The sequence below is a fragment of the Leucoraja erinacea genome, chromosome 7 (genome assembly GCF_028641065.1).
Source record: "Leucoraja erinacea ecotype New England chromosome 7, Leri_hhj_1, whole genome shotgun sequence".
NCBI lineage: Eukaryota > Metazoa > Chordata > Chondrichthyes > Rajiformes > Rajidae > Leucoraja > Leucoraja erinaceus.
Window position 1 is genome coordinate 34,197,199 of NC_073383.1, and position 27,060 is coordinate 34,224,258.

A 27,060-nucleotide genomic window follows, 5' to 3' on the forward strand; every position below is an offset into this window, starting at 1 on the left:
AGAAAGACACAAAATGCTGAAAAATCTCAGCGAGACCTGCAGCATCGCTGGAGAGAAGGAATAGTTGATGTTTCGGGTCAAGACCGTTCTTCAGACCCAATGAGTCTGAAGAAGGGTCTCGACCTGAAATGTCACCTTTTCCTTCTTTCCAGAGATGCTGCCTGGCCTGCTGTGTTACTCCAGCATTTTGTCTCTATTTTCTGGTTTTCTAGGTGGTCTTGTTATGGTGATCCTGCTCTTTAAAAGAAGTGGAGCTTAGGCTAGGCCAATTTCTGTGTTGACTGATTTCCACAATATCTCTCCCTAACAAAAGATTTATATGGAGTTGAATCTGATTTGCTTCCCTGTGTTTGGGACAATTATTTGAACAAAAGGCTTGGATACCATGTCTGGTTGCTTCAGTGTAAAGATGTTGTCATTTTAACTGCATTGAAAATGACAGGAGCATAGTTCTGTGGCAGAATGATATGCAGCTCAGAATGTAGGTGCTGAAGTTATATTTCAAGTATAATCTTAAATCTAAAGACTGCAGAATAATTTCCTTATACATTCTAAAAATGAAAAACAGATGCAATCTTAACTGTACAAGGAAGAAAGTAGGACAGACCTAAACTATTAACGCTATCTTTGAAGGTGTGCTAATTTGTACTGTGTGGTCTGAAGGGCTTGCATCAACTTAGGGTGGATATCACTTTCAGGACTCAGCGCTATCGTTTGAATGAATGGTACATATATTTTGGGCCGTTTGTTCAGTGGCATTTGTCCTAAGATTTGAGGAGGGGGACAATGATGTAGGCGCTTTTATTGGGACCATGCAGCTTTAGTTTTGAATAATCCAGCTATCTGATTACAATCTTACTTGCCTCTGTTTAACTTTCAATTAACAAGATTTTAATATTTCAGCATTGTGTGCACCTCCAGGTAAGAAATATTTGGGGTAAGAGGTGGTGAGTATCAGTCTGACTACCAATAATGTTTGTACTGACTTTTTTTGAATCCTTAAGAACTGGAACTTAGTGCCAGCAGTAGGAGCAATTGACCCAAATCATAACTTGAAATATTTCTGCTTGCTTTTCTCCTTGCATATGCTGATCAGAATGAGATTAATAACTGGTGTGGGGAAGCCCATTCCCAGATAGCTCCTTCAGAGGAGGATGAGCAATAGGTGAGATGCAAACCAAACCATAAAAATAACTGAAATTATTATTGCCAGTTACAGACTGCAAAGTATGTTTAAGATAGGATGGTTTTGGTTACATTTATAATCAGGTACCGAAATGTTAACATTGGCCCATATGTTGCCTAGCGGAAAACTGCCCATGGCTATTATAAATGCTCACTTCCGGGTGTAGTTTTGCATCCTATAACTATAGTTGTTGCAGACGAGAATCTTTGATGACAATTTCGCTGGTTGTAACTGGTTAATCTCAGCACAGGTTTTCTCTGCAATTACATGCCTCATCCTGTTCTTTTTTTGTTAAGGTTAATGTTCATGAAGAAAAGAAATGTGGAAGAAGTCAATTGTCAAGTTTTGTGTAATAATTGAAGCTCAGGAATAAGTGAAGCTGAATTGGGGAAAAAAAAGAATGCATGCTAAAAAAAAAGACACGAAGTCCCACAAATAGAATGTGTGCAGTGTGTGAAGTGGGAAGATGAACCAAGTGAGCATTTGAAACTGAAGAATGAAGAAAAGAAATAGAATGAAGTTAAGATCAGAAGTATCTGGAATCAGAAAGCACTACGCTAAGTAATTTCTAGTCTGTTTACGTGTACGTGCGGGGCTTGCGGTAGTCTCACGAAACCTTAAGTGAAGTCTCACTCGAGGTAATTTTAATTTTGAGTGAAATTTGGTTTAAAAAGTAACTGAGCATGAAAATTTATTTAGCCTCTTGAATACCTCCACAGATCAGGAATCTTAATTTTGAATTGAATTTATTTATTAATTCACTCAAATCGTTTAGCTAACGTAAGCCCGTACCTGTATATTGTACTAAAAAGAAATGCATGCACTGTACAAAACCAAGGTAGAAGAATACACCCTAGGGCTGTTAGTTTATACTAGGAAAGTATTTAATGCCTGAGCATTCCTAATTGAAACTGCACCGGCAAAACTGTGGGATACAAGTTAGGTTGCCTGTAAATTTTATTGCAGACTTTAATCAGATCTTGTTTTAGTAGAATTATCTTCTAGGTTTGTAAAAATGTAATACATTTATCTTTGCACATAGGATTCGCGTTCCCCATCTAAATCTGCAAGTGAAAGCCTGCGTGGATCTGGCAAGTCTGCCAGCCATTCTCCAGCACATTCTGCTGAGCGGTCTCATTCTAAGGATGGGTCAAGGCACTCCCGGTCCAAGTCGCGATCACGTTCACGTTCCAAATCCAGGTTTGTCTCATTTTAATTTGCAACTTTAAGTTAAAAGTTCATTGGATTATGATTTGTGCGCAGTGGTGCAAGAACTGACACGTATCATGGTTTCTTTTACAACACTGCCTATACTATTCACATAGAAAGCAACAAATTAAATGCATGTGTTGCAATTGCAATGTTAGTTAATTTCTGTGTCATTCAGAGGCCTAGTAGTTGTTTATTAGCTGATACAAGCTTTTTTTAACATCTCATCAGTTTAGGGTGATGGCAAGATTGGCCTGGATTTTATACTATTGGATGGAATTAATAACACTGTCAAGGAGAGTGTTGATAGTGAATTTCTTCAGGATAGTCTTTGCAATAGCGGCTGATTATCTGAAGGGCCCTTGGGTGTTTGGCGCAAATATGGTCTTGACGGTATTGAAGAATTCCCATGTCATGGTTATCAGTAAGTTGCTGGATCTCCTGTGCTTTTTTGACCTACCATAGTTTAGTTTAAAGATACAGCGTGGAAACAGGCCCTTCATCCCGCCAAGTCCGAGTCAACGTACAGTCATCTGTACACTAGTTCTATCCAACACGCCAGGAACAATTTACAGAAACCATTTAATATATAAACTTGCACATCTTTGGTATGTGGGAGGAAACGGGAGCATCCAAAGTAACTCCAAGTGTTTACAGAGAGATTGTGCAAACTCTGTACAGGCAGCACCCATGGTCAGAATCGAACCTGGGTCTCTGGCGCTGTAAGACAGCAACTCTACCACTGCGCCAACGTGTACTGTTGTTAGGTCATGTTGCTGTTGTTTATTTGGATGTCTGTTGATCAGTTTTTACCCTTGAGAAATGCAATGGTGTTTCCATTCAAGGAATGTCTTGCATTTGTAATTACCGTATTTTCCGGCAATGAAGATTTTTTTACCCAAAAATAAGGCACTAAAATTTACTTGCGTCTTGGAGGCCGAATGTTAGGTTGTTAGCCAAGAAAGATAGACTTGCCTATCCCTCAGAACAGCAACATCAAGAACGATGTTGCTGTACTGAGGAACAGCCAAGTCTATCCCTCATTGCTGGCAGCTGTTGGGAAGCGGCTGTAAAAGGACAGCGCCGGTGGGAGGGGGGGAAGTTCCTTTCACAGCATGTGGGGAGTCTGGCCCAGGTCAGCACGGCCTGGGCTACACAAATTGGCTGGGCAGCCAGGGGTAAAGTTGCGGACAGTGCAGGAGCGTTTAGAAGGAGGGGGTTGAGGATCATGCCAGCAACTCACTCACTGTTGCCACGGCGCTCCGGAGCCGCCGCATTGTGGCCGGGGTGGGAAGTAGCTCGGGTGGGTGCGAGCGGCCGCCAGGACCGGACAGCGGAACTGGCCGTCACCTCAGCACCTTCTGCCGGTCGCCAGCCAGCCACGGTGTCCTTCAGCACAGGCACAACCGGTGGGAGGTAGTGGTTGGCAGTTAGCAACTGGGTGGAAGGCTGGGCCCCCCCTCCCCTCCCTCTGCCCCCCCGCCCCTCTGCTTTCTCCCCCCCCCCCCCCTCCCTCTCCCTCTGCCCCCCCTCCCCCCCCTCTCCCTCTGCCCCCCCCCCCCCCCCCTCCCTCTGCCCCCCCCCTCTCCCTCTGCCCCCCCCCTCCCTCTGCCCCCCCCTCTCCCTCTGCCTGCCCCCCCCCCCCCTCTCCCTCTGCCCCCCCCTCTCCCTCTGCTGCCCCCCCCCTCCCCTCTCCCCCCCCCTCTCCCTCTGTCCCCCCCCCCCCCCCCCTCCCTCTGCCTCTGCCCCCCTCTCCCCCTCTGCCCCCCCCTCTCCCTCTGCCCCCCCCTCTCCCCCCCCCCCCCCCCCTCCCCCCCCCCCCCCCCCCTCTCCCTCTTCCCCCCCCCCCTCTGCTGCCCCCCCCCCTCCCTCTGCCCCCCCCTCTCCCTCTGCCCCCCCCCCTCCCTCCCCCCCCCCCCCCTCTCCCTCTGCCCCCCCCCCCCCCTCTGCCCCCCCCCCTCCCTCCCCTCCTTCCCTCCCCCCCCCCCCCCCCCCCCCCCCCCCCCCCCCCCCCCCCCCCCCCCCCCCCCCCCCCCCCGCCCCCCCCCCCCCCCCCCCCCTCCCTCCCCCCCCCCCCCCCCTCCTCCCCCCCCCCTCTCCCCCCCCCCCCCTCTCCCTCTGCCCCCCCCCTCTCCCTCTGCCCCCCCCCCCTCTCCCCTCCCCCCCCCCCCCTCCCCCCCTCCGCCCCCCCCCCCTCCCCCCCCCCCCCCCCCCCCCCCCCCCCCCCCTCTCCCTCCCCCCTCCCCCCCCCCTCCCCCTCTGCCCCCCCCCCTCTCTCTCCTCTGCCCCATACACAGCAGGGCAGAATGAAAGAAAGGGGAAGAAAATGTTAGCTAAAAGTAGCCAGTCCTGATACATATGGAAGGAAACTGACTTATCAAACTTGCTTGATGGAAGTTTGTTTTAGGCTTTTAATGGTGCAGGAGGACATAACCTGATGGGAGTGTTGAGATAAAGTGGTGGGCAACTGGAACTCCAGCAACTGAGCCCAGGTGCTCCACAAGGTGATAATCCAACGTAGGGGAAGCCACAGTATGAATGCAATTCAGTACAGTAGATTTAAAGACATTGATGTGAATTTCTACCTTACCTTGGGAATAGTTGAAAGGCAGGGTATTGCATCTGTAGTTGCATGGGGAACTTCCATTTGATAGGGAGTTGGAGGCAGAGTTGGAAGGCGAATCACTGAGTTACTGGAAGAGTGATCCCTAAGAGAGGAATAGGTTTGGTGGTGAAATCTTGGAGCTGGCAGAAATTGTGAAGGATGATCCACTGAGTGTGAAAGCTAGCTGTATGGAGGATCCACCCAGGTATACACTGTTTTTGCTCTGTCCAGGAGGAACGTGGACAAGAACAAAGGAGCAGGAGATAGGTGACTAAATGTCCTGTCTACTGTGGTAGAGGGGAAGTCACAGTTAAGGAAGACATTTCAGAAGTAATTGTACAGAATATCTCATTGACAGAGCAAATGTAATGGAATTCAGAGGAATCGGGGAAAATAGAAGAGTTCTTGCAAAAGGCAGGGTAGGTGGAAGTTCAATCAGGGTAGTGTGAGGGTCAGTGGGGTATATAGAATGTTAATGGTATGCTTTTCCCATGAGATGGAGAGATCTGGAAAGTGTCAGATGTATCATGAAGGTGAGAACAGTGGAAACTGTTTGCAAAAATGTTTGAGTTCATATTTTAAATTCAAGCTGGAGTAAGAAAATTATGGAAATTTGTTCAGAATTTGCTGCTTCACACTTGTATTACTCCAGTACTACACTTCTTCCCACCCTCTAGTAAGGACTATGCCCCCTGCTCCCAATTCCCCCGTCTACGCCGCATCTGAACCCAAGATGAGGTGATCCAAACCAGGGCATCAGAGATGTCCTCATTCTTTAGGGAACGGGGGTTCCCCTCTTCGACTATAGATGAGGCTCTCACCAGGGTCTCCTCCATATCCCTTAGTTCCGCTCTCACTCCCCACCCCCACCCCCACTCGTACCAAGGACAGAGTTCCCCTTTTCTTCACCTTCCACCCTACCAGCCGTCACATACAACAGATAATCCTCCGACATTTTTGCCACCTCCAACGGGGTCTCACTACTGGCCACATCTTCCCATCTCCTCCCCTTTCGGCTTTCCGCAGAGACCGCTCCCTCCATAACTCCCTGGTCAATTCATCCCTTCCCTCCCTTCCCACCCAAACCACCCCTTCCCCTGGTACTTTCCCTTGCAACCGCAGGAAATGCTACACTTGTCGCTTTACCTCCCCTCTCGATTCCATCCAAGGACCAAAGCAGTCTTTCCAGGTGAGGCAGAGGTTCACCTGCACCTCCTCCAACCTCATCTATTGCATCCGCTGTTCTAGGTGTCAACTGTGATCGCTTCGCCCAACACCTCTGCTCAGTTTGAATTAACCAACCTGATCTCCCGGTGGTTCAGCACTTCAACTCCCCCTCCCATTCCAAATCCAACCTTTCTGTCCTGGGCCTCCTCCGTGGCCTGAGTGAGTCCCACCGCAAATTGGAGGAACAGCACCTCATATTTTGCTTAGGTAGTTTACACCCCAGCGGTATGAACATTGACTTCTCCAATTTCAGGTAGTCCTTGCTTTCTCCCTCCTTCCCCTCCTCTTCCCAGCTCTCCCACAGCCTACTGTATCCGCATCTACCTTTCTTCTTCCCGCCCCATCCCCACATCAGTCTGAAGAAGTGTCTCGACCCGAAACGTTACCTATTCCTTTGCTCCATAGATGCTGCCTGACCCACTGAGTTTCTCCAGTATTTTTGTCTACCTCCAATACTATCATAGTTCTTTCTGCTTCTTAACCCGTAGGAGATGGATGTGTTCCTTTATTGCTTTGCGTGGTTTAGGAACGTGGTAAGGAATCGCACCTTTTCTAATTAGTCTGCATTGCTCTTACAATGCACAGAAGAAACTTACTTCTGGATGAAGGCTTATTTTGTAAATTAAAATCTGGTGATTGCAAGTTACAGCAGTTGTGAAGTTCAATGTTTGTTAATCTTCCACTGAAGGATTTGTGCAGGATTTGGTATGATAAGTGTAGTTTGACAATTGGGAAATGATGAACTAAACTGTTTTTCCATTGGCAATTCTTCAAATTGATGGTGCTGCAAAAATGTTTTCAATAACTTGCACATCATTAATTAAAAGCTTGCTTGTTTGCTTAACAATTACTTTGACAGTAGAGGACCATACCTGAATTTAATATGTGACAGTGATTTGGGGTTATCAGTAATCTGTTTACCTCTGTGTAGGAAGCAACTGCAGATGTTTAAGCCAAAGATTGACACCAAAAGCTGGAGTAACTCAGTGGGTCAGGCGGCATTTCTGGAGAGAAGGAATAGGTGACGTTTTGGGTTTAGTGAAGAAGGGTCTCGACCTGAAACGTCACTTAATCCTTTTCTCCAGTGATGCTGCCTGACCTGCTGAGTTACTCCAGCTTTTGGTGTCTTATCTGCTCACCTGTATTTGGTATGTGGCTCTTTATTACAAAGTAAAGCGTAGAAGATTTCAATGAAAGAAAATGTATTAGAATTTTTGCCCCTCTGTAAGCAAGTAAGAAATGGGAAGTTATTTTCTGACCTGTCATGTCCCAATATCTACTTTATTTTCAAAACTAGGTTTCATTCTTAATAAAAAACTAATATAATCTTAATTTTGCAGGTCTATATCTCGAAGGAGTTCCCGGAGACGTTATTCAAGGTCTCGATCTCGCTCTCATCGGAGGCGATCTAGAAGCAGGTCCTACAGTCCTGATTATAGGCGCCGCCGTAGCCATAGCCGGTCGCCTATGTCAAATCGGAGACGCCATATTGGTAATCGGGTAAGAGCCACATCTTTTTATTTAGAATAAACTGAACAAACACAGAACATTTGTCCTTGGACAATTCCGATGTGCTTAGAGTAGTCTCATTGTATCCTTTATCTGAGCTCATGAAAGTATACTTGCATCCTGTCACAAACTTAGCTGTCCACTAATTGTGTTTAGCTGTTCACGACCATAAATCATGGAAGTAAGTTCCATATTCTGATCATTTTTTGATAATAGAAATTCCTACTGAATTTCTTACTTGGTTTACAATTAACCTGTATTGATGTAAATCTGATGAAGGTCTGAAGAATGCTCTCCAAAACATCACCCATTCCTTCTCTCCAGAGATGCTACCTGTCCCACTGAGTTACTCCAGCATTTTGTGTCTACCTTCGATTTAAACCAGCATATGCAGTTCATTACTACACCCTTGATCTCCCCAGTTCTAGTTTTGCCTGCTTCTGTAATTGTCTCTTCATATATCCCATTCTGTTGCTCCCTTTTGTATCCCGAAGGGGTGGCACAGATGTAGAACTACTCATGGCACCAGTGACCTGGATTCAATCCTAATTTCTGATGCTGTCTGTGGAGTTTGCATATTCTCTGTGTGACCATATAGGGATCTTCCCACATCTCGAAATTGTTTGTTATTTGCCACTGAAAATTACCCTTCCTGGATAGGTGAATGGTAGTGGCGAGGAACAGAGGGGAATATTGGTTGATTGGGCAAGTGGGGAGCTGATGGGAATAGTGTAAATAGTATATCCCCAGTGTAGTGATCTTATGTGGCATTCCAAATTCCCTCGCAGGAAAGAGGATAGTAGATAATGTTCAGAAAGGTATCCTCCTTGACAGTAATATGAGACAATAGTTTTGTAACTTGAGTCTGGGGGGTGCCCAAGCCACTTTAATGTGACCACATGTTTTTGAGATGCCATTTCTGCGTTTGTTACGCCACGTGGAAAGAACGACATGGGTTGCTGATTGCGGAATTTCTGGTGTTGAAATCAAAATAATGTTTTGTATCTAGCTATTGCTAGATTGTTGAAAGATTTATGTTTTATAATTATTGTCACTGGACTTGGGGTCCAAGTTCATAACTCCCGGAAAGTGGCATCACAAGTAGATAGAGCGGTAATGAAAACACATGGTATGCTTGCTTTCATACGTTGGGGCATTGAGTATAAGAGTCAGGAAGTCATGATGCAGCTTTATAGGACTTTGGTGAGGCTGCATTTGATGTGTTGCATGTAGTTCTGGTTGTCCTAATACAGGAAAGATGTGAGGGCTTTGGAAAGAGTGCAGAGGAGGTTTGCCAGAATGATGCCTGGATTAGGGTCGTTAGCTGTGTAGAGAGGTTAGACAGACATGGATTCTTTTCTCTGGAATGCTGGAGTTGTGGGAATCCTGATAGAAATATATAAAATTATGAAAGGCCTTGATGGGGTAGACAATCAGAACCTTTTACCCAGGATGGAAAAATACTAGAGGGCATAGCTTTAGGGTGAGGAGCAAAGTTTAAAAGAGATGCGCGGAGCAACCTTTTTACACAGAGGGTGGTAAGTACCTGGACCATGCTGTCGGGGATGGTGTTTGAGGCAGATAGGAGAGTTGCACTTGAGACTTTTGGGTTGGGCATATGGACATGCTGGGAATGGAAGGATATGGATGATGTGCAGGTAGATAAGAGATGGTCTTGGCATCCTGTTCGGCGCAGACATTTGTGGACCGAAGGGCCTGTTCTTATGCTGTAGTCTATGTTCTTTCTTGTGAAGTTCTTCAATCTGGTTCCTTTGCTCAATGGTTTGGTCAGCATTGAGCTTTATCCTTGACTAAATGTCCAAGTCCCTTTCCCAAACATTAGATCTTTAGAAGACATGTTCTGAGCAGATACTGAAAGGGTACACTTCCGGTGGCGCTATGGAGAACTAAGTCCAGCGCCAACCAGCTCCGTACCGAGGAAAACAAAAAACGGGAGAAAAATCGGGACCTACCTGCAGCGATCGCAATCTGAAACGGCAGCCTGCGTGACGTCATCAGGCCTGCGACTTAAGGTATGTCGCTACAACACACCCCCCCCCCCGTGGAACAACAAAAAAATCGGCTAAAGGAAGACCCCAGATGGAAGAGGAAGGCCCTACAGAAGCCTCGGCCTCAGTTACAACGATGGCCCAGGAAGATCCTCCAAGGAAGATTAAAGGGGGGAAAAAAGGGGAAATGGAAGATCTTAAAATCTTTCTGGCTGCTGAAATGAAGACTTGTCTGGCTGCTGAAATGAAGACTTTTAGTGAGAAATTTCAAAAATCACTAGACACCTTCAAGGTAGATTTTAGAGCAGAAATGCTCGTTACAGTTCAACAAATGTTTGAAAACTGGAAGAGGACGAGGGAGGAAGAGGTCAAAGACCAGATGGAAGTGATGGAAGCCAGACTCGTTTCGGTGGAAACAAAGGCTCAAATAGAGGTGGACCCCATTCGCCAAGAACTCGATCAACACAGAATAGCGATAACCGAGCTTGAGAAATGTGCGATGACGAGTGCAGAAACAGTAAATCAGCTCCTTACTGAAAACCAACGCCTCACAAACATGGTGAGCAAATTAAATGATAAATGTATCGATCTGGAGGGGCGTCAAAGACGAAAGAACCTAAGAATTGTAGGGGTGAAGGAAGGAAGGGAGAAGGAAATGGGTACTCGGGATTTTGTGGCAGACCTACTACATACAGTCCTAAAATTGGATCACAAACCTCTACTCGGCCGAGCCCATAGAGCGCAGCGACGTCGTACTCAAGATGATGTCCATCCAAGACAAATTATTGTAAAAGTCCTACAGGATCATGAATTTGATGAGATAATGAAGAAAAGTGTTCGGAGCGGTCAACTGTTTTTTGAAGGCGAGAGATTTAGCATCTACCGAGATTACTCGACAGAGGTCTTCAAGAAAAGAATGCTGTTCAACGAGACCAAAAGAATATTGAAGAGTGTACCGGATTTGAAATACAGCCTACTCTATCCCGCAAAGCTAAGAGTCACCTACAATTCCAATGTGTTCTTTTTTACAGAGCACGAAAAAGCACTCGAATACGCCAAGGTAGTTGGTAACGTGCCTACAGACTGAAGAACCCACACCACTCCTTAGGAGCCAAGGACTAAGATGACCATCAGATCTAAAAGGACCTTTAAAATTCGTTCAAGAACTTTATAGACACTTGGAAATCGAAAATGATGGAGGACACTGGACAAAAACTGCGATTTTTCAAGGGTTTTTCCCTCTTTTCTCTCTTTTTTGTTTTAGCTCTTTTTAGGTTACTAATCATTACTATTATATGTAAATTCATATTTAACTATATAGGTAACAACTAATACTTATTAAATATCCTTATTTCCACTAAAATTATTAACATTATTAATTCTTATAAAAGTTAATACGGTATAAGATGGATAACAATGATCAATAACTAATAGTCTTTGATAAATGAAGAAAGGAATTACATAATATAGTATATAGAAAGATATGTAAGAGGTAAATCAACCTATATGATAATTATGATTGACGGGTTTCCTTTTCTTTTTTTCGCTCTATCTTTCAATTTAAAATCATTTTGCTGTCTTGAACCTTTTTGCAGGGTTACGTGTTGACACTAGTATACATGTGGGTATGCATACATATATATATATATATACGTGTACGTAGGTAGGTGTATATATATTGTGTGGGTATAAGTATGACTAGGTAAATAAGTTTGATACTCCCAAAGAAGTTGATTGAATGTTAAATATAATTTCCCTTTTTTTTTTTTTTTCTTTCCTCTTCCTCGGGCACGGAGCTGGGAATTTTCTCATTTTACAAAGGCTACGGAAGTCTTTAGAATTCTAGCCACGTTAGTGTGGCTATCACTAACTACACTAATTGTAGATGTAGTTCTTTTTTCTTCACCCTACACTAACCAACCCTATCACTTTTCTTTCTTTAAATACTTCTTTAACTCAAGGTTTGAATGGAAAAACAAGACCAAGGCAAGGAGATATGATCGGAAGAATGATGTATTTGAATTTAAATTCATCTATCTGAGGTTTGGGAGCAGGGTCAGGTTCTATGTGTTGTTCCTTCTACCCGATTATAGACCACCACAAAAGCAATATGCAAGATGCTAACATGACAAGAAGGGGTCAGGGAATAACATTTTGTAGTTGGAATGTCAAGGGAATCAATGAACCAATTAAGAGAAGTAAAGTTTTGGCACACCTAAATCAAATCAAAACAGATATAATATTTCTTCAAGAGACACATCTTAAAAAGGAATCACAACACAGACTTAAAGCTAAGTGGATCGCTGAATCATATCATTCTTCTTTTTCCCACAAGTCAAGAGGAGTAGCAATAGTAATTCGTAAAGGAATTCCTTTTGCGACCTCCTCAATAATAGTGGATATGGATGGCAGATATATTATAGTGGTTGGAGAGTTAAATGGTGAAAAAGTGATCCTTCTAAATGTTTACGGGCCTAACTTCGATAACCCCACTTTTTTTAACAAAACATTTAATAAAATTCCTGAATTTGCACAATACAAATTAATAATTGGAGGAGACTTCAATTGTACATTAGACCCATACTTAGATAGATCATCAAGGCAAAAAAAATCAACATCCAACTCAAGTGTTTTTTTAAATTCATTTATTAATACCACTAATATTAAGGATATCTGGAGAATAGAAAACCCAACCGGACGGGAATATTCATTTTATTCACCAGTACACAAAACATACTCAAGAATAGATTACTTTTTAGTTGATTCTACGTTTATTCCATTTACTTATAATTCAAAATATCATAACATTATAATCTCAGATCACGCACCGGTAACATTCATGATTAAATTAAATGGAATGTCCGAGAAACAAACATATTGGAGACTTAACCCGCAAATCTTGAACGAAAGATCATGCCAGGAATATATTATTAAACAAATTCAAATATTTTTTGAGGTAAATGACAACCCTGACACACCTGCTTCTCTTATGTGGGAGACGTTCAAAGCGTATGTTCGAGGTACATTAATCTCTGCCCAAGCATTTTATAATAAAGAAAACAGGATTAAACAAAAAGCACTGGAAAGTGAAATTAAGCAACTAGATACAGAAAACGCGAGAACGCCATCTACGTTAAAACATAATAAAATTGCTGTACTGAAATATAAATTAAATAAAATGTACTCAGAACAAGTAATAAAACTTTATCAAAAAACCAAACAATTACAGTTTGAATTTGGAGACAAACCACAAAAATTATTAGCACGCCAGCTGCGAAAAATGGAAGGGGAAAAAATAATTCATAAAATTAGAACAGAGACAGGAGAATTATTAAAAATGCCCAAGGATATAAATGATAGATTTCTACAATACTATCATAACCTTTATTCAACTAAAACTGTAGCACAATCAGAAGGAATAGCAGATTTTTTAATAAAATGTAATTTAAAAGGTTTAGATTCAAAGGATAGAGAATTATTAGAAAGGGAAATTACGATAAAGGATATTGAGGAGTCTATTGGCTCTCTTAAAAATGGTAAGGCAGTAGGGCCAGATGGTCTAGGTTCAGAATTTTACAAGAAATTTCATGATTTGCTGTGCCCACGCTTGCAAAGACTATATGATTATATCTACACCCAACAGAAACTCCCAGATACCTTAAATGAATCTATAATAACGCTTATTCCTAAAGCTGATAAAGATCCGGAAGATCCGGGATCATACAGAGCAATTGCACTTCTGAATACAGACCAGAAAATACTAACTAAAATACTAGCACGTAGATTAAGTACAGTGATGAATAAATTAATACACCCTGACCAAACAGGCTTTATTCAGAAACGGTATTCATATTATAACCTAAGAAGATTATTTAATATTATATATACCAAGAGAATTATTAATGAAGATTTAGCAATAATCTCACTTGACGCTGAAAAAGCATTTGATCAGGTCGAATGGCCTTATTTATTTTCGGTGATGGAAAAGATGCAGCTAGGGGAGAAATTTTGCACATGGATAAAACTGCTATACACAAATCCTACGGCCAGAATACTTACCAACCAAAGACTGTCATCTAAATTCAGTCTATCTAGAGGGTGTAGACAAGGATGCCCGTTATCTCCATTACTATTTGCACTTGCAATTGAGCCACTTGCAGAAAGAATTAGGGGGCATCCGGAAATATATGGGTATAACAGTAAAGACACAGTGAATAAAATTTCTCTATATGCAGATGACGTATTAATTTACATCACAAAACCAGAAATTAGTATCCCAAACCTATTAAAACTAATAAACCAATTCGGTGCACTCTCAGGATACAGAATAAATTGGAATAAAAGTGAAATTATGCCAATAAGGGAACATAACAAACAGATAATACAACAATTCCCATTTAAAGTAGTAAATGAAAAATTTAAATATCTAGGTATCTATGTAACTAAGATATATACATCATTATTTAAAGCAAATTTCCCCCCATTATTGAATAAATTACATAAGAATATCCAATACTGGAAAACATTACCTATTTCAATGGTTGGTAAAATTAATGCCATAAAAATGATTTTTTTACCGCAAATATTATACCTTTTTCAGACGATTCCGATATACCTGGCAAAAAACTTCTTTAAAAAATTGGACTCTATTGTTAATGATTTTATCTGGGATTATAAGAATCATAGGATAAGCAAAAGACACCTGTGTAAATCAAAAAATAATGGAGGCTTGGTTTTACCTAACTTTTTGTTTTATTACTGGGCAGTTAATATTAAAAATATGAACTTCTGGTTGGGAGAAATAGACCAGCAACCAGACTGGTTAAAACTGGAAAGGGAAGATTGTATGCCTTATGATATTGGTGCGATATTATTTGCTACGTCTAAATTAAACAAGAAAATTTATAAGGAAAACCCTATAATATTTAGTGCTATAAAAATTTGGAAACAATTAAAAAAGACATTAAAATTAGATAACTTATCTCTTTTTCTTCCAATTGTGAATAACTCATTGTTTAAGCCTTCATGTTTGGACGGGGGTTTTACACAATGGAAGAATAATGGAATTAAAAATATAGGACACCTTTACAAAGAAGGCTCTTTTTTGACATTTCAGGAGTTGCAACAGATTTATGGACTTCGAGGAAATGATTATTTCAGATATCTTCAACTCAGAGATTATGTTAAATCGAATTCTAAAAATTTTCGAAATAGAAACCCAGAGATTCTAGATGAATGTTGGAATAAGCATCCTAATACAGAAAAATTAATATCTTATATATATAATATCTTATTAGATAGTGACATTCCTTTGACGGACTTACACAGACAAGCATGGGAAAAAGAATTAAACCAGGTAATAACGAAAGACACTTGGGAAGAAAGTCTACAACACATACATCAATGTTCACTAAACGCGAGACATTCTCTAATACAATTTAAAGTAATACATAGGTTACACTACGCCAAAACAAAATTACATAAAATTTTTCAACATATCTCACCTATATGTGATAAATGTCAACATTTAGAAGCTACGTTATCGCACATGTTTACAAACTGTACAAAAATTAAAAAATTTTGGGTAAATATTTTTAGTATAATATCCAAAGTAATCAACACACAACTGGAACCCAACTCAAAATTAATAATATTCGGAATATTAGAATCAAATCAAACACTTAGAATAACACAAAGAAACTTTATCGATTACAGTTTAATAACAGGAAAAAAATTAATCCTAAAATTTTGGAAAGGCCCTACGGCCCCCACAATCAAAATGTGGATTATAGAAATGACGGAGACCTTAAACATGGAAAGAATCAGATTTTCCCTGTTGGATAAACAGGAATTATTCGTTGGAACATGGTCTCCTTTTATTGATTATTTAAAGGGTCAGAACAGTTCAGCACAGGAACCTGACTAGCACCCGGACTAAAGATTGGATGAAATGCTATACTTCGAAATGTACGAACATATCTCGAATGATGTTTTTAAACTTTAACAAATTTTTCCATTCTTCTTCAACTACCTCTTTCACTCCTTTTCCTTTTTTTATTTTTTATTTTAGTTTTCTTTTTCCTTCTTCCCTCTCTCTATTTCATCTATCCCTTTAGCCCTATCTAGTTATAAAAAAAAAATGAAGAAAAATGCAAAAAGTATTGGAGACAATGTAATAATAACTGACAATATTATCAATTTAAAAATGATGTAATAATGATGTAATAGATGTAATAGATCATGTACCTATCTCCAATAATAAAAAATTAAATAAAAAAAAAAAAAAAAAAAAAAAAAAAAAAAAAAAAAAAAAAAAAAAAAAACTTATCAATGTGGGTAGCATCTGGTGCTGTGGATAGTGCAGAAAATTAGAATGCCGAGATTGCATTTAAAATCCTTTGGTTAATTCGTAATTTTCAATCACTTCATTAATTGCCTATTTAATAACTTTATTGGTTGGCTGTAGCCCTTCCCTCCAAAAATAGCAGCACAGATAATAAAGCAGCATTAAGAATGAATTTATTTTCCGGAGCTCAGATGGCCGTGAGTTGTAGAGCCCAGCTTTCTGCAGGCTCTTGTCACTCTTGTTCTGCTTGCTGGTCCACAGCTCCACGCTTCAGAACTCAATTGATCTCCAGATTCTTCTCCTGAATAAATCAAACAGCGTTTCTTTAAGTGTTGTGGGTTACTTCTCACCAAAGTCTGTCCCTTTCTATGAAGTGTCAACAGGCAAGCAGCTACAACCATGAAAGGATCATTTATTTTAGTTTTAGTTTAGGGGTACAACATAGAAACAGGCTAATCGACCCACCAAATCTGTGCCGACCAACTAGTTCTATGTTACCCCACTTTTACATCCTACACACATGGGGCCAATTAACCCATAAACCTGTAGGAAGGAACTGCAGATGCTGGTTTACACAGAAGATAGACACAAATGGAGTGGCTCAGCGGGTCAGGCGGCATCTCTGGAGAGAAGGATCGGGTCTGAAGAATGGTCTCGACCTGAAACGTCGCCCGTTCCTTCTCTCCAGAGATGCTGCCTGTCCCGCTGAGTTACTCCAGCATTTTGTGTCAAGGTATAAACCTGCACGTCTTCGGAATGTGGAAGGAAACCGGATCACCCGAAGTAAAACTCACGCGGTCCAGGGAGAACGTACAAACTCTGCACAAAGAGCACCTAAAGTCAGGATCAAACCCGTGTCTCTGGTGCTGTACTGTGACATCCAAGTGAACAGCAGGAGAGGTCAGGTGTGTCTCTTCCCCTCGCAGATTTAGTCTTGCAAAGTGAAATAAACAGTATAACGTGAAAAAACCCAAAAAAAAAACAAAAAAAAAAAAAAAATAAACAAAAAAAAAAAAAAAAAAAAAAAATAAAAAAGGGGGAAAAATATTAAAAAAAAAAAAAAAAAGATACTGAAAGGGTAAATCTGGGCTGTAAATATTTTAGTGATCCTTTTTCTTCCTGAAGTGAATTTTGCTTTTCTAATTCAATGTTGCATCCTTTGTACAGGCTAACCCTGACCCCAACACTTGTCTGGGAGTTTTTGGACTAAGTTTGTACACCACTGAGCGAGATCTGCGAGAAGTATTTTCGAGATATGGTCCTCTTGCAGGCGTCAATGTCGTTTATGATCAACAATCAAATCGTTCCAGGGGTTTTTCTTTTGTCTATTTTGAAAATGTTGACGATGCTAAAGAGGTAAGAATTTAAATGGAAACTAGTTGAAAATCTTCAAATAAGTCACTTGATTAACAGTTTGTTCCAATGAGCGATTTTGTGAGTAATTATACTGTGTATACCCAGAACACATTTTTTTTATTTTGAATAAATTTCACATTAGATTGTTGTTTTCTTAAAATTCTTCTTGCCAGGCTAAAGAACGGGCTAATGGAATGGAATTAGATGGGCGCAGAATCCGTGTTGATTTCTCCATTACTAAAAGAGCTCATACGCCCACCCCTGGAATTTACATGGGAAGACCAACCTAGTAAGTTAACTGTAGAAACAAAGAACTACAGATGCTGGTTTATAAAAGAGACAAAGTGCAGGAGTTATTTAACAGGCCAGGCAACATGTCTGGAGAACATGGAGAGGTTACTTTTCAGGCCTGGGGGCCCTTCTTCAAACGGACCCGACCCAAAACGTCACCCATCCATGTTCTCTGAAGATGCTGCGTGACCTGCTGGGTTACTCCAACATTTTGTGTCTTCTCTCGTAAGTTACCTCGTTTAGAAGGTCTAGCTGAAGACTAGAAATGAAGTATGAATGTGGTCCAAATTAAATTATGATTGTCATAAAGTAGCAATGTAAATTAGTATTAACTGTACACCATCTTCTGTAATACATTGCTGTTATTAAAATAATTTGTTATAAATGTGCACAGAATAAATGTTGGATAAGATTACTTTTATTAAGATTAATTTTTGCAATCTTAATGTGCTCTAATATATTGTGTTGGTTATACTTTACAAGCCCATTGGTAATCTGTAGTCTTGTTTGGTTTTGTATATTCGCTTTAAATATTTACCCTTGCTTTGCAGTAGTTCACGTCGCAGAGACAGTTATGACAAATATGACAGATATGATGACCGAGAGTGTTACAGCAAATCCTACAGGTAGGCGTCCGTGATTTCATGTTTCAAGGATAAGAATTGAGCACTTAAATATAATGACACCATCTAATTATTATTATTGCACCATTTTTTGCTTTTGATGTGTAGTTTCTTAGAGAGATTTCATATTGTAATCGTGGGCTTCTATGTAAATGCATTAATTTTATCCTGCAATGTTGAAATGATTAATCTAACCAAGCATTGTGTGAACATCCAGGTGCGATGGCTGTAAGATAAATTGTGCGCGACATAAATTTTCTTCAAGGGTGATTAGCAGAAAATACAAACTAAATGTTCCCAACCGTTTTATGCTTCTGCACAGTAGTGTTTGGCATAAAGACCCTGATCATTTGTCAGTGGGTCTTTTTGAGGAGAACCCCGACAAAGGTATGCTAAATGTCCAGGGCTTATTTTCCAAGGCAAGATATATCAATGATCTAGGCCTTGATATAGTCGTCGGTAGCTTGCAGTCAACTAGATGGTAGGTTGTTGTAGCTTGTCGTAGGGGGGTCCGGTCGCCAGTTTTTCGGTGACCTGCTACAACTATGACAGTCGCTGGCAGCCGCCTAAAAAATCACCTAAGTGGAACAGGCCCTTTAGTTTAGTTTATTGTCATGTTTACCTTGGGGGATGGTATAGAAACATAGGAGATCTTATAGAAACATATAAAATTCTTAGAGGATTGGACAGGGTAGATGCAGAAAAAAGGTTCCAGATGTTGGGGGAGTCCGGAACCAGAGGTCAAAGTTTAAGAATATGGGGTAGACCATTTAGGACTGAGATGAGGAAAAAAGTTGTGAATCTGTGGAATTCTCTACCACAGAAGGCAGTGGAGGCCAATTCACTGGATGTTTTCAAGACAAGTGTTAAATTTAGCTCTTGGGGCTAAGGGAATCGAGGGATATGGGGAAAAAGCCAGAATGGATTACTGATTTTGGATGATCAGCCATGATCATATTGAATGGCGGTGCTGGCTCGAAGGGCCAAATGGCCCACTCCTGCACCTATTTTCTTTGTTTCTATGTACCGAGGTACAGTGAAAAGCTTTTGTGTGCTAACCAGTCTGCCAAATTACAATTGAGCCATCCACAGTGTACATGTCAAGTAAAATCCAGTTAATGATAGTCCAAATGGTCTTCAATTAGATGGATAGTAGCTCAGGACTGCTCTAGTGGATAGAATGGTTCAGTTGCCTGATAACAGCTAGGAAGAAACTCCCGTAATTTAGGCGTGTGCTTTTCACATCTGCACCTCTTGCCTGATGTGAGAGGGGAGAAAAGAGAGAGTCCGGGGCGAGACTCGACCTTGATTATGCTGGTGGATACAGGCGAGGAGGGGATTGATTGGAAGGTGAGTGGAATAAGTGACGAAGGCTGGAGGTGAAAAGTAGACCAAAAAGTATAAAATAAGGAAAGACGAGGAGGGACATTTAAAGCCAGGGAAAGATATATAGGTGGATGGGGAAGAAGGAGGGTAGACGGGGGTAATTGGAAATGGGTACTTGGAGATGGGAGGGCTGGGTGATGAGAGCACGGAGTGAAAAGGAGCCGAATGCCACCGTTGGTCGGAGATTGTGGGGAAAATGTATGCACGCTGGTGGGGGGTGGTAATCCCAGCCTCACAGATTGAGCGATCTGCTCTGTGCTCCTACCTCTACTTGGCTCAACCCAGCCCCCATTTTTTTCAGGCTTAGTTGATGGGGAAATGTCTCGCTCGCATCCTGCAGAAGGTGCCTACAGTCCCGCAGCAGCCAGCAAATTCACCCCCATCCATCCTGCTGATCTCCAAAATACTCGGTCGTATGTGTGGGGTGTTGGGTGTTCTTAATCCAATAAGGATCTGGAGTGTGAAGATTTTTTTAATTGATAGGAACAGATTTTAAAACTACATTTGTATTTGTGATTATATATTAACTTAATTTGGCATTTACCACTTTTACACCAATAATATTAGGACACAATGTTGGCAGTGTTTTATATAGCTAGAAATATGTCAACATTAGTGCTTTTGATAAATATGAAGTTGTTGGTGTTAAATTTTCCCTTAACTGTAATTTGCACTATGAATTAACAAACTCTTTTTGGTTTTTTGCTTTTCATATATGCAGGTGGTTTTGACTAAATATTACTTTTACCAGCGAATCAAATAGACTGGAGCTGTTTGCATGGAATTAGTTGTTCTTATTTACTGTCGGGTTTCTTTTGCTACTTTTATGCTGGTGTATGCTTTCTGGCGTCAGACAAACTTGCAACTTGCTCATTATCCACTATTTAATGAGATGCATATTACATGTTTTTGTTCTTTACTGTGGAGTAGGGTCCTCCTCCCAGCCAAACCATGTTTATTTACAATTTGGGGTGTGCTGCACTTTCTGTTTGGTATCCTGTTTCATAAGATTTATTTGTTTCAGAAGACGGTCGCCCTCTCCCTATTACAGCCGGGGTGGTTATCGCTCTCGCTCCAGATCACGCTCCTACTCTCCACGTAAGTACAGGCGATTTGTCCTCACAAAACACATTATGGGGAAATTATATAGCTATCTCAAGAGATTTAAGATGTTCATAAGTATGAATGGGAATGAAAATAAATTATATTTGAGAGGAGTGTGGCTATGCATTCCTTCGTTCTGGAAAGTATGAGTGTAATGTGAGCTGTGTGCTGAGCCCCCTCCTCTACTCCCTCTTCACCTATGACTGCACACCTGTACATGGTACTAACACCATCATCAAGTATGCAGATGATACAACGGTGATTGGCCTCATCAGCAACAACGATGAGCTGGCCTACAGGGAGGAGGTCCAGCACTTAGCAGCATGGTGCACTGACAACAACCTGGCCCTTAACTCCAAGAAGACCAAGGAGCTCATTGTAGACTTCAGGAAGTCCAGAGGTGGCACGCACACCCCCATCCACATTAACGGGACGGAGGTGGAACGTGTTTCTAGCTTCAGGTTCCTGGGAGTCAACATCTCCGATGACCTCTCTTGGACCCACAATACCTCTACTCTGATCAAGAAGGCTCATCAGCGTCTCTTCTTCCTGAGGAGACTGAAGAAGGTCCATCTGTCTCCTCAGATCCTGGTGAACTTCTACCGCTGCACCATCGAGAGCATCCTTACCAACTGCATCACAGTATGGTATGGCAACTGCTCTGTCTCCGACCGGAAGGCACTGCAGAGGGTGGTGAAAATTGCCCAACGCATCACCGGTTCCACGCTCCCCTCCATTGAGTCTGTCCAAAGCAAGCGCTGTCTGCGGAGGGCGCTCAGCATCGCCAAGGACTGCTCTCACCCCAACCATGGACTGTTTACCCTCCTACCATCCGGGAGGCGCTACAGGTCTCTCCGTTGCCGAACCAGCAGGTCGAGGAACAGCTTCTTTCCGGCGGCTGTCACTCTACTAAACAACGTACCTCGGTGACTGCCAATCCCCCCCCCCCCCCCCCCCCCCGGACACTTATTATTTATTTTTTATTCAAATCGTTTGCTATGTCGCTCTTCAAGGGAGATGCTAAATGCATTTCGTTGTCTCTGTACTGTACACTGACAATGACAATTAAATTGAATCTGAATCTAATGGAGCCATGACATACGCTTCCTTTTTCTTCCGAACCATGTTTACAAACCCCTTTGTCATCCACTGTTTTCTTATCTTGTCGTCCTTCTCCTTACTGGAACATGCTGATCCTGCACTGTGATCAGCTGGCCTTAATGACTCCCACATGTCGTCTGTGAACTTGTCCAATAACAACTGCTTCCAATCTAAACCCCCCCCCTTAGCGCCTGCCTAATGGATCTGTGATCGCAACCTCCAAATTCTCCTTCCACCACAAACCCAGTTCCAGGCTCCTTTCGCAAAACAAAATCCAACATGATCCCTACTCACGTCAGACTATCCCCATACTGTGTAAGGGACCCTTCCTGGATGCGCAAAGTTGTCAGCTGAACCTGAAAACTCCACATGGACAGCACCTATAATGAGAAAGAAACATAGTGCTGAAGAAACTCATTGGATGAACTGGAAAATGGATAGATGGCATTTCAGATTGGCAAACATCTTCAGATTGATGATGTAGAGGGGAAAAAGCAGGGGGGGGGGGTGTAGACAGATTGTTAAAACACTAGGACGTGGAGACAGAATGAAATGTGTGTGGTCTTCCACTTCGCTAGAAAAGATTTAAAAAACAATTTAAATCAAAACAGAAAATCTGAGACAAGAGAAACAGAGACAATGTTTCAGGTCCAAGACATCTGTCTTCCCCCACAATCCATGCAGCATACCCACAGATACAGCTTGACCTGCTTAATATTTCCAGCATTTTCTGTTTTTTTTTTACATTTGCAGCATTGACAGTTTTTTGGATGCAGTGATATTTTGGTTTAAATTATATTGATTGAAAAGTGTTGATACTCAAAGGGACCTGGGTGTTCTTATTGACACACCCTGAAAAATCAGCATAGAGGAACAGCAACCAGGATAGGAAGAAAAACAGAATAATGGTCTTAATTGCAAAAGGATTTGAGTACAATAGTTCCTGAGGGGTTTGATGGTATAGGTGGTTATCCCTGCTGCCATTTCTAAAATCACTGATTAAATGTAAGGAGTCAACCATTCAGGACAGTGAGAGGAATTGTTTTTGACCAATATGGTAGTGATGGAGTAGTGGAGAGTGGTAGCGGTGTGGAATGAGCTTCCAGTGGAAGTGGTGGAGGCAGGTTCGTTGGTATCATTTAAAACTAAATTGGATAGGCATATGGATGAGAAGGGAATGGAGGGTTATGGTATGAGTGCTGGCAGGTGGGACTAAGGGAAAAAAGATGTTCGGCACGGACTTGTAGGGCCGAGATGGCCTGTTTCCGTGCTGTAATTGTTATATAGTTATATGGTTAATATTACGGCGTTATCCACCCAGAGGGGCTGAAGTCTTATTCCGTGAGTATATCTGGGTTGACAACAGACTTTTAGATAGTAGGGGAATTGAAAGAGAGAAGATTAATGCACGAAAGGGGGGCTGAGTTAGAATATCATCTTAAATGATGAAACAGGCGCAATTGCTAAATAAGAAGTCTTGTTTCTAGTTGTAGTGTAAAGAAATGCAAATGCTAGTTAAAACACAAAAGGACACAAGAGCTGGTGCAACTCAATAGGTCAGGCAGCATCTGTGGAGAGCAGGGATAGATGACGTTTCAGGGCAAGACCCTTCTTCAGACTGAAGTGTCTGAGTCTGAAGGGTCTCTCCCTGAAACATCACCTATCCTTGTTCTCCTGAAATGTTGCCTGACCCACTGAATTATTACAGCTCTTGTGTCCTTTCTTGTTTCTAGTTCTTGTGTTTAGAAGTGCCATTTGAGGCTGCTATTTTTGCAACACCTTCCATCTTTTTATATGTTATAAGTAAATAACTAAATGGTCCCAACAGAAAAAATGTCTATTTTCGTTTCTGTCCACAGATGCTGCCTGGCGCAGCATTTGATTTTTGCTTGTAATTAGTAGGATGGATTTGGCCTGAATTTGTGGACAACATTCCTGGGAAATGTTCTATATTATCTGGTGATTGCAAGTGTAATAAATATGCAGAAACATCTTAGCTGCAGTTGTGACTCTTAAGAATTTGCCTTCGCTGCAGCTGGGGTTTTATCAGGGCCTTTATTGTAGCCATTTATTGTTTGAAATTAATTAAATCACCTAATGGTGGGGCTTCAAAATTAAACCACACTTGATTACCAACTTTGCATTTCTGGCTGAAGGTCACTGTGGATGTCTTTTGTTTTTATTTGCTGAGCTCCGCAATCAATAGGATTGGGAATGTTCGTGGAACAGCTGCCTCTTTTAGTTCTATTGCCCCCCATTCATGGGTCATGTGACAAGTCTGCAGACCTTTGATTTGTCCAATTGAATGTCGGACCACTGAGCTCTATACCATGTTGCTTTACCATTTGGGATTTATGTAGTCATGTGCAGTAACTTCATGTTGGCATCTTCTCAAAATGCCTCATCTAGGTCTGGTATTTTGCAAAGATTGTTGGATAAGGATTAGTCCCTCAACAAGGATAATGGTAGAGTTACAATGTGCATAAGATTACAGATTGGGGTGAGATGCATTATTTATGTTGGCTCACAGCCTTGAGGATACCTAGTATGAAGGTGTTTTTGGCTGAATGGTCAATACTGAATTAGAATGAAAGCATTTCACAAAATTGTAAAACCTTATCAGGAAAAATGAGCAGATATAGGGAACTGCAATCAAATAGGTTCTTGAATGATACAGAGGCTGTAGGAGAGTACCTCAAGTAATTAAGAGGGCAAAAATAGGTTATGACATTACCTTGAAAGGAAAGATTCCGAATATTTCTAAATTGTGAGCGTATTGGGTGCAAGAGGATAGCTAGGGAAAGAGGAAGTTCTCTTCAGGAGCCATGGATGTAGGCAAGATCCCAAATGAATACTTGCCATTATTTGTCACAACGGACATGGGGGGTGGCGAGTTCCTGGAGGGATACATTGATTGTTTGGACAGTATGAACTTATGAGAGGTGTGAGTGGATAGTCAAAATCTTTTCCTCCATTGCCAAAGTGAGGCCACATGCAAACTGGAGGAACCACACCTCATATGCTTGCAACCCAATGTCTCTAATTTTAGCTAACTCCCTATTTCACTTCTTTCCCCCCCCGCCCGCCTGTTCCCTACCTGGACTTGCACCCATTTCTCCCCTTCCACCCATGTTCCTTTAGCTTCACAGTTCACAACTCTTCAATCCTTTTGTCTCACACTTTCTGTCTTTTCATCTCAGGCCTTTGTCCACCATCTGCCTATCAAACCCCTGCCACCTGAATGAATTTATTACCTGCCAGGCTTTGTCGCCCCTCCTCTCTTCCAGCTTTTATTCCTCCCACCTCCCCCTTACCTTCGGTTTGAAGAAGGCTCAGGCTGGAAACGTTGTGTTTCTGTGTTCTCCAGAGATTATGCCCAACCCGCTGAGTTACTCCAACACTTCGTATCTATCATTTATTATGGTTAGGGCTGAGTTATGCTTGCCTCAATTCTTTGTTGTCATTTCTCTACACACATAAACTAAGTTTCTAATGATCCAGCTTCCACCACCCAACAATGTGGGATTCATCACTATCTTTAAGGTTCACCATCATTGCAGTTTTCTCCAGTTAGATAATCTGCCATTTGATTTATTTTGCCCAAGTGTATAACCTTGTACTTCCCATTTTTGTTTGTTTTTTGCCGAAATGTTCTATCTGCATCCTGTTACAAGAGGGCTCAAATTTAAGGCAAAATGGAGGTGTTTTAAAGGGGACCAGAGAGGAAAGTTTTTATTACTGGTTGATGTCTGGATCATGGTGCCAGAAGTGGTCGTAGAATCAGATACAATTACTGCGTTTAAGAAGTATTTGGACAGACATCAATATAGGCAAGGCATTGAATGGGATTCACGTAGATGTGGGGGAAACGTTAACATGACGTGATAGATTATGTTCTTTCCACTAGCTGCAGTACTGGTACCTGAATGGTGAATTAGATGGCAGACTATGTTTAGCCTTAGTTAGACACAAAAAGCTGGAGTAGCTCAGCGGGTCAGGCAGCATCTCTGGAGAAAAGGAATAGGTGACGCTTCGGGTGGAAACCCTACTTCACACTGAGAGTGTCCTTTGAGGAATTGTGTTCACGGTATGCCTCACTCTTTTGGCTGCAATTGTGCCACCACCTCTGGCTTCTCTGTTCTGATGTCCAGGGCTATCATGGAAGGACTGAAATAGACGTTAGGCAATGAAAATATCATATCATATATCTTGTTCCCTTTGCATGCGGGCAGCTCTCTCAATTTTGGCATGTATTGATATTAGTATCCTTTGTATTAGTGCTGAAGACTGCAAAATCAACTGAGCTGGATGTATGTACCTTTGTCATAGTGAGAATCTTATTTTTGTAACTTTGATGCAACTTGACTGGCAGGCTTGGCCATTTCAGATGGGTTTCATGAGAATCGACAAGATAGTGATTTCTATTGCTGATATTTTTATTTTAGATTGATTTAATAGATTAACTGGCCAGGGTAAGACTTTAACCAGTGCTGCAGGATTACCAATCCAACAGTAATTTCCATGGTGCTAATTGTGAATTTGAAGTTTTTAACCCTGGTAGAAATACTAAATTTACTAACTCGTACAATTCATGGCAGTTTAAAATCTCATTCAATTGAACAAGAATTTTACAAAGTTTCACATGCAAGCAATCTCTAGGTAGTAAAATGGCTAAATGATATTATGCTTGGATAGAACTCTAGCTCTGTCCTGTGGAAATACTGAAAAATAGTTGAATTGGGAGTGGGAGATTGAAGGAGGCAGTTTATGGCATTGTACAATTTGGAGAAAAAATACATTGTCGGCATTAGCAAAAGAGTTATGGAAACTATATTGTGGAAAAATATTAAACCTATAAATTATTATTCATTTCAGGTCGTTACTGAAGACCCCATGTATCCAAATAGCAAACATAAGGCCAACAGACCAGCTGATCTATTTGCTTCAAATTTTTTATATTAAATAATTATTTTTAGTCATGTTTGTGTTTGGTTCTCCCCCTTCCCCCCCCCCCCCCCCCCTTCCCCACACACCCCTAAAGTGTTTAGTGAGAAACAATGTTCTGGTTGTACTGGATTGTGATCAGTAAAATAACGTTATATTCTTGG

General features: G+C 41.5%; 1 protein-coding gene across 15 annotated transcripts in view; it reads left to right on the top strand.

Annotated features, from left to right (window-relative positions):
- Positions 1-26,967, top strand: part of tra2b (transformer 2 beta homolog) — a 35,759-nt gene extending 8,792 nt beyond the window's left edge. For 9 of the 15 annotated variants that reach the window (XM_055638219.1, XM_055638218.1, XM_055638216.1 and 6 more), the window contains 8 exons: positions 1,483-1,661; positions 2,229-2,386; positions 7,568-7,727; positions 17,259-17,447; positions 17,621-17,736; positions 18,290-18,364; positions 20,772-20,845; positions 26,828-26,967. In XM_055638219.1, coding sequence (XP_055494194.1) covers positions 1,653-1,661; positions 2,229-2,386; positions 7,568-7,727; positions 17,259-17,447; positions 17,621-17,736; positions 18,290-18,364; positions 20,772-20,845; positions 26,828-26,838 — 792 coding nt within the window. In that variant the 5' untranslated portion in view covers positions 1,483-1,652 and the 3' untranslated portion in view covers positions 26,839-26,967. Of the gene's footprint in view, positions 1-1,482; positions 1,662-2,228; positions 2,387-6,739; positions 6,761-7,567; positions 7,728-17,258; positions 17,448-17,620; positions 17,737-18,289; positions 18,365-20,771; positions 20,846-26,827 lie in introns of those variants that run through there. The other 6 variants (XM_055638210.1, XM_055638209.1, XM_055638206.1 and 3 more) reach the window with 3 other exon arrangements.
- The last annotated feature ends 93 nt before the right edge of the window (positions 26,968-27,060 follow it).